General features: G+C 35.4%; 1 protein-coding gene across 1 annotated transcript; it reads right to left on the bottom strand.

The window, feature by feature from the left end:
• Positions 1-5,407: 5,407 nt before the first annotated feature.
• On the bottom strand, positions 5,408-10,119 carry LOC149797363 (uncharacterized). Its single transcript, XM_089962132.1, has 2 exons — positions 9,872-10,119; positions 5,408-8,162 (listed from the first exon to the last, which is right to left on the bottom strand). Exon 2 carries the CDS (start codon positions 8,151-8,153, stop codon positions 7,029-7,031), a length of 1,125 nt encoding a protein of 374 aa, XP_089818258.1. The 5' UTR covers positions 8,154-8,162; positions 9,872-10,119; the 3' UTR covers positions 5,408-7,028.
• Positions 10,120-10,860: the final 741 nt, after the last annotated feature.

The following is a 10,860-nucleotide window of genomic DNA, read 5'->3' as shown; positions in this document are numbered from 1 at the left end:
CCAGATTGCAAAATATTGACGTTGATATACCAGGACAAGGAAAGCAGAATCTTGTATTGAATGATATTGTCACTGTTGATATTGATTTTATCAATGATATGTTGAATACAGAAAAATCTCCATGGACGTTAGGATATGCCATGACAATTCATTCTTCACAGGGACTAACCATAACCGATATTCGAATTTGGATTGTTGACGATCACATGGAATGGTCTAATTTGGTGTATTTAGCCGTATCTAGAGTCAGAAAAATAAACCAACTAGGTCGGATTGTTTTAGATAGAATAAATATTAACGATGAAATTGACGAGTATGTGATTAAAAAAAATTGATCAGCTATAAACAAACCGATAAAAAAAATAATCGTGAATTCGATTTAGATGTCGAATTTATTTTATCGCTGAAAGAGAAACAAAAAAATCATTGTGTCTGTTGTAATTGCATAATGACGTGGAGTTATAAAAAAAATGATTCCAGACAGTTTACCGTAGACAGAATAAATAATGATTTAGGTCACAATCGTGATAATGTTACGCTGACGTGTTTAGAGTGTAATTGGCGTGGGGTTGATTATCTAAGTGACTGAGGCGGTAATTGAGTATCAGCTGGTATTACTTGTAATTGCTCGCGAGTAAAACCTCGCAGAGGTGCTAACGAATCGAGCATGTAAATTGCTGGTCTACCTGATCATTTTGTCACTGATACTATCTTATGTGTCTTCTTGCTCCAGATTGGATCCGTCGCTCTTTTTCTGCCACCCTCAGACTCACCTGGTTTGTATAAATATCTGACGATGACACTACCAAGAACAGGTCGAGCTGAAAAATCACGTCGTTTTATCGGTATAAAATCTTTCTGTATGGCAATTGCTGGTTTCATTGATATAGCTGTCGTTGTTTCGTTATTTATCGCAGAAATAACACTGGGTAGCCTGACAACCCAATCATTAGATCGTTTATCCTGAATAAATTCCGTCGCATACTGATAACCAAATAACCGCTCAGCTAATGTTTTGTTGAATCTCTCCACAATTGCCTGATCATTGTGAATATTAACTTTACCGCGTCTTATTTTTGTATTTTTTTGTTTCATTAATGAGGTCACCGCGCCAAGAAATTCCCGTCCGGGATCAACCTGAAGTAAAATTGGCCAGGTTAGTGGTCCTCGCTGATATATTCGCTCAAATGCATCAGCTACCTCAGTGGCTGTTTTCTTGGTTAATGGCTCAGCTTCTTTGTATCTGCTAGCAATATCTACTACGGTTAGGAGGTATTTGTAGATTTTACCATCAACAGTATCGTGTGGCAGAAACATTATATCACCCTGATGAACCTCATTTGGTACACTAACATCAAAGTGCGCGTATTCGATCCACTTAGGTGGTGGTAGGTAAATTTGCAAGCTTCTTGATAGCTGGTTTACCCCGCCAAAATCCTGCTGGAGAATAATAAATTGATTCTATATTAATTACCGGCACCGAAGATTAATTTACCCTTCATCGCGTTTTTAATTAACCATGAATCTAGCCTCTCTTTGATAGATTTATTTTTTATGGAATATATTGCGTGAATTAAATTTATATCAGCAAGATGTCGCTGTTGAATATCTTTATTTCGATATGCTATATCATGAATCAAACAGGCCCGATCAATCGCATTAATTGGCTCCTCACCTGAATTTGGTTGATCCTGATTATTTAATCTGATATCGAGTCTGGTACCTGGTCCGCAGTAGCTGTATCCTGGTAGGTGTTTTTCTCCGGAGTATTTAGCCCAGGGGAATCCTGGTAACGATGATAACTTTGAGGTGATGTCACCTCCGTGGAATTTTTTTTTTTAGTTGATGAGGTAAATCTAAACTTTTTTGTGCCGCATTTTTCACATTTACCCGTAATGGCTGATCTGTTATTGCGAGTAACATCCGTAGTTAGCTCTACCGTTGATGTGCGTGTTTTACATTTGACACAATATAGATCCATAATATTTATTATATCATGAATGTAATTGATTTTTCAGCTACAAAAAAATCCGTTCCTGTCAAGCATCATGCTGCATTGCCCAATTCAATTAGAATGATAATAATAGGTCCATCTGGTAGTGGAAAAACACAATTATTGTTGAATCTGATAATGAGATGGCTAAAATGGGATAAATTGCATTTGGTTGCACCATCTGTGGATGATCAGCGTTGTTATCAGGTATTGAAAAAATTTAATGAAAATGCAGCGTTGCTAAATGACGGTAAAAATATAATTGAATTTATCACCGACATCAAAGAAGCTCCCTCTGTTGATGATCTAGATGGGTCGATCAATAATTTAGTTGTCTACGACGATGTGATGCTGGATAAATAAACTAATCCTGCTAGAATATTCTCCCATGGTTGACACAAAAACACTGATGTCATTTATGTAACTCAGAGGTATGCTCAGATACCTAAAGTAATCAGAGATAATTGTAATATTTTGGTTACTTTTAACGGCGTCGATGCTCATTACATTAAGAAATATTCATCAGACTTGGTGCGGTGGTGACATGGATATAAATAAATTCAAAATCTTCTTCTCACGAGCTGAAGCTACACCTCATGGATTTGTAACGGTAAATTTATGTGATCCTAGGTCAAGATATCGAATAGGTTTGGATAAAATCTTTTAGCGCCGATTGGCATAATTCTATGCAATTAGATAATAGCAGCAGGGAGGGCCCTACCTATGGTCGGTCGTATGGCAATAAGCAAAACCAATTAAAATTCACGTAGAATACTTTTTTTTTCAGCTAAAATCTTCAGACTTAGGTTTTTATTGATGGAACAGGGTAACGAGTAAACTTCTCCAGGAAGCCTTTATTCGGTAAATAGAACCTTTCTACGAGAGAGTTTTCTATGGAGGGTTTATTCTCTGTCGGGAACCCTAGGTCTGTCTGCCCTCCCTGCTGCTTTGGGTGTCATCAGCGTACAATTGGTGAGACAATGGTGATGGTCTATGACACTTGAGAGAGCCCGAGTGTACAGAATGGAGAGAACAGGCCCAAGAACAGACTTATCTCTAATTGTTTGTACTTTGTCACGGAAGAAATTTGCAAACATGTCTGGAAAGTCGACTGGAGAGAAAGTAGTTGGAATTAGTGTAGATTTGTTCCTTGACATTAGCTTGTTAGTAATCTCGAAGAGCTCTTTGCAGCTGCAACTTTCCATGATCTTAGGAGTGTAGTGGGCTGATTTCGCTGCATGGACTATATTTGTGATATTCTTCTTAGCGGCTTCATATATTTGCTTATGAATAGTTAGTCTGCTGGAAAACCAGAGCGTCTCAGCTTTACGGCGGTCTCTTTAAGCAGTGCGAAGCTGGTCCCTAACACTGCTATACCATGACGAGCACTTTTTAATTGATACTCTGCACTTGGTAGCTAGGGCATGTTTGCCAAGCAATGAACGCAGGTAATTATCTAGTTGTTCTACTGTAGGAGGTAAGCAATTTGTTAGGTTAGCTTGGATGTCATGCACTAGTTTGGTTCTGTGTATCATACGGAGGTTTTTCTTAGTAGCAGATAAAGGTGGAGGGTTAGGGACTGATACGTCAAGATGGCATATTATGCAGAGGTGATCTGATGCAAGGTCATTGGAGATCAGGGAGGACCATAGAATGTTATCATCAGGTCTATGAAGAATCCAGTCTAAAATGTGACCATGTTCATGGATGGGTTGGTTAACTGACTGTTTGAGGTTGAAAACGTTAATGGAATCTATGGGTTTTTATGTACTTGAGATTCCGGGACAGTCAAAGTGAAAGTTGAAATATTCAAGAATAATCAAGTTGCCACCTATCGAATTTCCATAGTCCAGGAGATTCGGAAACTGCTCCAAAGAGAGAGAGAGAGTCAACTAGCTTGTTTTCTCTACTAGGAGGAGGAAGGTATAGGCAGAAAAAATGGACTGACCTTTGTTCCAGTTTGAGTGTATTTTGGACTAGTTCAAACGATGTGTGGTCGAAAGTGAATGTTTTGGTGTGGTTAAGACGTTTTATCATGGAGTTCTTTGTGATGACATCAATTCCACCTCCGCGAGAATAACGGGGGAACGACTTGATGGAGTAACCAGTGGGTGTTAGAGCCGCACACTTGGGCTCATCGCCTAATGTTTTTGCCATGTTTTTTGCCATGTTTCTGTCGGGACAAATACGTCAATATTCTGGTCGTTGATAAAATTAACTATTTTTCCGGTGGGCCTACTGACTGTGCATTAAAACATTCAATGCGCAGAGGTATTTCTTGGATAGTTGACACAAAGGTAGACAAATTCATAGGGATTCGAATTAGGATATCTAAATTAACAGTCGAATTGTTTTAAATTGTTGAACCGAAATAAGGGAGATAACTGGAATTCTTCTTCCTGTTCTATAACGGCCAGCTTTGAAACAACGTTTCTTTTCTCGGTTCTGTTTACATTTAGGTATTGATGAATGTAGTCCCAGTTCGTTTAGTCCAGATCACAATGTAGTGTGGAGAGCCAAGTAGTGATCATTTAAAGCAATTAATGAGGGTCCATCGTAGCATAAACGGAATGACTGGCGAGTATCACGTGATTGCAGTTTGTTCAAAAACAATGGAGCAAAACAGCTGAAAAGAAGTCTAATTGTTCTCATTTCAAAAACAAGGAGATGAAACACATGCGAATTGAACAGCCAATACATGATGAACACAATAATGAAGATGGAAATAGGCAGCAAGCACAAATATCATAAAAACAGCACTAAAAAACGGAACAGCTGCTTCAAGCCGGTTAAGCGATAGCGGCCTTATTTTTAAAAATGCTTTAAATATGCTTTATTATATTTTAATTATCTAAGTCTACCGTCCTAAATTAGTTTCAAGAATAAAATGCTATTGACAAAAGTTATTTGTAAAACAAACTGACAGTGAATTATTAAGTATTTATATTTAAATTGCTTGACGAATGCATATTACTCTGTACCTATGTTAAACTTAAGAAATATAGCTTGCGGAAATTACATTCCAGGAGTACGTAAACCATGTTTGTACACTGTCAAGAGGTCTAATTTAACTTGTTTGACTGGATATTTTTGTTATCATCCCTGTAACGATATCAAGTTGAGTTAGCAAATACTATATACTTGAAATATTAGGAACTCACTGAGTGCATACAAATTCATTATATCTACTTAAATAGTAAGCTTCCAATCTATTAATATAAGCTTAAGGTCGTAGTGTCGTTTATTTTGGTTTTTATCCACGTATGTATCGCCAATACGCCCATATACTAGTATCTCAGGACCTGTTTGTATGGTGATTTAAGTGCATTATTCGCTAGGAATCTTTATGTATAATTTTATGTTTCTTACATATGAATCAATAAGGTAGGATGCAAATGAAAGACAAGACAATACGAAGAAAGTGATTTTCATTGTCTGATTTTAAAATATAGTATTTTAACAGTTTACCCTCAGACAAATTGCCTTTAAGTATCCTAACAGTACGTCAAAAGAAGACGAAAACAAACAACCAATGTAGCGAAGAAGTTGAAGAAAAAACCTAGCAAACTTTTACAAATCGTCATGCAAATTATGCAGCATGAACTTCAAAATAACCACATGAGTGATAATATATTTAACATAGGTTGATGTTAACGGAAATACCCTGATTCAGAAAAAAGTACTATGTATTTTTGATACGTATCTTGTGTAAAATAAGAATGATTTTACAATATATAATTTGTCTACACAGTCCTGTTTAACGAAATACTCTTTCTCTCTCTACAATCGTTGTGTAGGACCCTATATAAGGAGCCGAATTTGCATTATTGTAGCCTTAATGGGATCAAACTACTTTATAGAGGTTACCAGTTGAGAGAGAGGTAGTATAAGGGAAGTTTATCTATATCTTTGTCAGGTAGAGAAAATTCAGGGGGAGACGTGTTTATCTTTGGAAAATGCTTAGAAGCTACCTTTAAAGAAACTTAAGCGAGCGCACATTTCAAATGTAATTGGAGCAACTAATAAAATGGACGTATTCGCAACAGTTTGCCTAATTGTTTCAGGTTTTATTGAAATATACATGAAAAAGCAACAGCGGGAATTTTATGGGTGGGGAAAGGAAGCGAGTAGATTTAGTTTTCCTTTTACAGTTTTCAATCAGGTCCAGTTTTTTGTAATTATGTGCAAGACTTTCGCTCTTTAAATTCAGTTGTTTCACATTAAATATATGTTGAATGAAAATTTGGTTCAGGACGCTAAACTATTACCAATGGTGGTATATATTCGCCTTATTGTTATATCGACCGAAATTGCCATGGAATTGACATTAAAAGTATCTTTTGTTTTGATATAACTTTGCATTTCCTTGTTGTACAATTGATTCATAACTAAAGCAGCAATTACTATATACATATTTATAATCCATAAACACAATACATATTTATGGATGGGCAAACCGATATGTATATCATCAGATTATCTATCAATACATTTCATGTTCTTCCCAGTTGCCTGAAATTCTTCCGTGGCCAATACAAACAGGCCGATTCGATATCCATTAGTTAACTCTCTTAAATTACACAGACCAGTGCATGTATAACTAAAGACACACACACACACACACACACACACACATATATATATATATATATAATGTCAAACACAAAATTACATAAAGGTGGAAAACTAGTAACATTTTACAGTGTCTTCGTGACAAAAAAATAAATTGCTTCAGATGGAGTCTCGACTTTACTAAATATATTTCTTAGTTACATTATTTAGCATTTTTAATACATAAAACTGAGTCAGAACAAACAGTATAAGCCCGTTGAGTTACTTTTGAACTTTTACTTCCTTAACCGCTACGTGACGAAATTATAATATTCAGATGTACACAATCTGATTTACTTGCATGTCGGAGTTTGGGAAATGGATTACATAAATGGAGCAAAGTGGTCTTGTAAATATGTTGAATAAACCACTCTTTTTTAGCAAGCCATTATCGATGTTTGATCTTTTCTGCTTGATTCTAATCTCAATTGACATAAAATTTAGCGTCAGGAACAAGATTATTTATACCTACATATTTTCTACTCTTTAAATCAGAGAAGTAAACATGAGCCCACAGATGGTCGGTAAAGGTATAATTTGTGGGACCTCCCATTCCCAGTTTTTTAAACCTCTGACATGCCCATAAAGCTAGATTAGTTAAGTCTTTTGTAGCACATTTCTTTTCAATGAGAATCTTGAGGCTAGGATCGGAAGATGGCATGAAATATTCAGGAGTCGCCAAATAAACTCCGTCTCCATCCGTTACTCTGATTTGAGCATTATCTGCCATGTAGTTTCTGTGTAATATAGTAAGTAATCTTGGACCTGTGGAGTCAATTTCCTCGCCCATCACGAAGAACGAAGGAAGGTTTTCCACCATTATCTTCATGAATGGATGATGACGGCGACATGCCATTAACGCATTGCTTGCTAAACCATAAAAGTTATTATAGAAGATAGGATGAAAGTGAGGTTCTTGTGCGATTATGCAGAAATATTTCCTCAATATAGGATCAAGAGGACGTAAACTAACAATGTCAAGATCGGCATAAATTCCGCCATATTCATACAAAATCATGTACCGTAAAGCATCAGCTCGTTGAAGATTTTGTACATAGTTCTGGTAGAAATGAAGTATATTTGGAAACTTATCCTGCACAAACGTCTTTGCTGCTTTCTCTGTCCAGAACATATAAACATAATTAGGGTGGTTTGCTCTGAAAGCAGAAACACACTTTTGAAATTCCACGGGAAATAAGTTTTTTGTTTTGTCGATCCATACCTGATGGATAATGTTTTCTATTTTCAATGATCCATTGCTAGGAAATATCTCCACAGAAATTTCATCTGCAGGTAGTGAGTCATGCCGGTTGATACTTATTTTTTGCTGCATGAATTTCTGGTCTGGATTGAATATTAGTTCTGTCTTGTTATTACAGTTGCTTGGGATTGAGGAATCACAACGTTTCAAATATGCACACGTCAAAAGCTTTTGTAGTACATCAGACAACTTATATGTGCCGTAATAGGAAATCAAAACTAAAATCAAAATAAGTACTGTCATTTTGACAAGTTTTCTGTTTCTTTGTACGTGTACTGTGATCGCCATTCCTTAAATCTGTAAATAAAGAGAATTAGTAAATACATATCACACAGTTGTATACACAATTTCACGTCGCTTGGAAAATGGCGTGCTATCATATCATAAATGCAAGATGTGAACAAAAGGTTTGAATATTTACTAATCAGAGTTCAAAATGATTTGAATACGCAAAGTGTTCTTTCTAGATTCAGGTCCCATTCTAGTTTCATAAAACCAGCCCCACTGTCTGAAAATGAACATGCCATAGCAAATAATAAACGGAATGTTGGTGTGGAGGAACCTAAATGTTCATGGACAGTTATGTTTATGTGTAGAATATTTTGGATTTTAAGACAATAGCCGGTATCCGTTAAATTAATTATTTATATTCAATTATGTATTTATCTATAAATCTGTCCCTGTTGAGTTTACAACATTTAGAAGAAGTCCTTCGCTTAAAGAAAAACTCGTCACCAGAAGACCTGGAAGACTATAGACCTTCATCATACAATTATGCCACCACGCTTTCAAAGAAAGTTTATTTAGAATATGGCAAGAGTGTTATGTAAATTATTACAAATAGAATAAGGGACTTCAAGTAAGATTAATGCTTGCTGGAAAGATTTTTTCCTTGTTGTTTGTTTCATTCGATTATTTCTCGAACTCTTTCTTAATTTTTTTCCTTTTGTTTACTTTCATCCTTAGTACTAGAAACTTCGATGTCTTTTTAAATCAATTACATGTGTTCCTTTTTGGACTTAATTATTAACGGTTTGAGTTCATAAAATAAATATTACCTCTGCTATAATTAATAAAGATAATTATTGTGATTATTGTTATTATTATTAATCTAGGCACTCACTGATGACATTGATGGCATTGCAGCATTGTTTCACTATGAAAGACTATTTATAAATAGAAAATAGTATGTTTATTGATACACTGCTGGATACTGTAGGTGTAAACATATAATAGGGTGTGTCGCGGGACATTTTTAGCATGTGGTACATAATGTGAGGAGGATTAGTGAAATTAGGTTCTGCATTCAGAATATCTAGACTTTGATCCATGATAACATGACATTTTGTATAAGTACCATGTAAATTAATACAAAATGACACCAGATAGTTAGGCGAAACACAACCTGCACAGATAAAAGGAAAAAAAGCATTTACAACCCAGCGTTCATACAAATATTTGATGGAGGATTTTGAAGCGTCGAATTGAAAAAATAATATCCACCCAGATGATCTGTACGGTAAATAACTGAGAAAGAAGTGAAACATGATAAAATGTTTAATCTCGGGATCATCACATCACGATTATTAATTAGTTTTAATTTAAATGGTTATGGGGCAAATTTAAGCAACGTTCAGACAGATTTTAAAAGATAGGTTGGGAATGATTCACGTTCTATACCTTTGTCCTTTTTAACCCAAGCATCTCAGGCCATGTTGATACATTGTTACCGATTAACTTACATGGGGAAAAACTTGGTTCAATTTATCTTTTAATATATTTTTCAAAGTAACGTGCGTCTCTACATAATACATAACAGTGTCAATTCGTTATGTCAGTAAGGTTGAGAAGGTTTTGTGTTATCAAAGACATTTTTGTTCTTTCTCACCAGTAGATGTTGTGTAGCACCCAGTGAAATAAGTTTTATTATGAACTGGACAAATACTGGTGCAACTTGACTCCAATTGTCATCCTAATAACATTATCATTATCGAAAGCGCACTTACCTTTGAGAAATATATCGTGTAGAGGAAGAAATCTTTTTTTCCGAATTATCAATCGCTAACGTGTATTGCAAAATTCATATTAATATCCAAGAATTGCAGATGGGAATACGTGTCATACGTTGATATTCCACCTAACAATCATTTAACTAGATTACATTGGAACTGACAAGTCACAAGTGTCAGACAAACGCAATTGCGCTAAATCTAGCGACACTGAAAAGGCAAACCTATAGCCAGCACTCAGTCAAACAGAGATCCGTCCTTAACAAAAAGGCCTTTGCGAGTCACGGGGCATGCGTCAAATTGCACAATAATAACATTCACGTGATATTTCTGAGAGGCACGCGATATCGAATATCAGTCTGACTACCTTCCCTAAATCTCCAGCTTTATAAAGCCTTTATAACTTTGATGAATTCAGTTTCCCTTTACTGATCAACACTACATTCGATTACAAAAACAAACATATATTCGCCATTGAGACAGATATAACAGTTTTATTAAGTTAATGCGTACTTTTTTAAATCCAAAACAACCTTGCTAGCTGTTCCACCGTCTCAAAGTTAACAAAATAAAATCACTCTGTAACATGTCAACAATCTTCACGAGTTCTCTGGTAAATAATAATTTAGTGAATGATCAGGATAAGCTCATCAGCAAGCAAAGGACAAGGAGAAGGCAAGATGTACACATTTTGGTCTTATTCTAGCACAGGTTAAAGTACACGTACAGTGTGTCCGTGAACATAAACTTGTACTAACATACTAAAATACAAAAGATTTTATACAGCATTTAAAACCTATATACCAAAATAAGGGGTACAAACTTTTCGCATGTTGAAAAATAATTCTTGGCTTCTATGGACTTAAACTATATAAGAAGAAAAAGTAACACTCTACAAGCATTCTGTAATCTAAACTATAATTCCATAAAATATAAAGTCATACAAAGCGAAAGAATTAAAAGTAAATTACAGTATTGCATTAATT

The sequence above is a fragment of the Sinohyriopsis cumingii genome, chromosome 6, assembly GCF_028554795.1.
Source record: "Sinohyriopsis cumingii isolate HCF-2022 chromosome 6, ASM2855479v2, whole genome shotgun sequence".
Classification (NCBI taxonomy): domain Eukaryota; kingdom Metazoa; phylum Mollusca; class Bivalvia; order Unionida; family Unionidae; genus Sinohyriopsis; species Sinohyriopsis cumingii.
The sequence above is the reverse complement of the archived record's forward strand: the minus strand, read 5'-3'. Positions and strand labels throughout refer to the sequence as shown.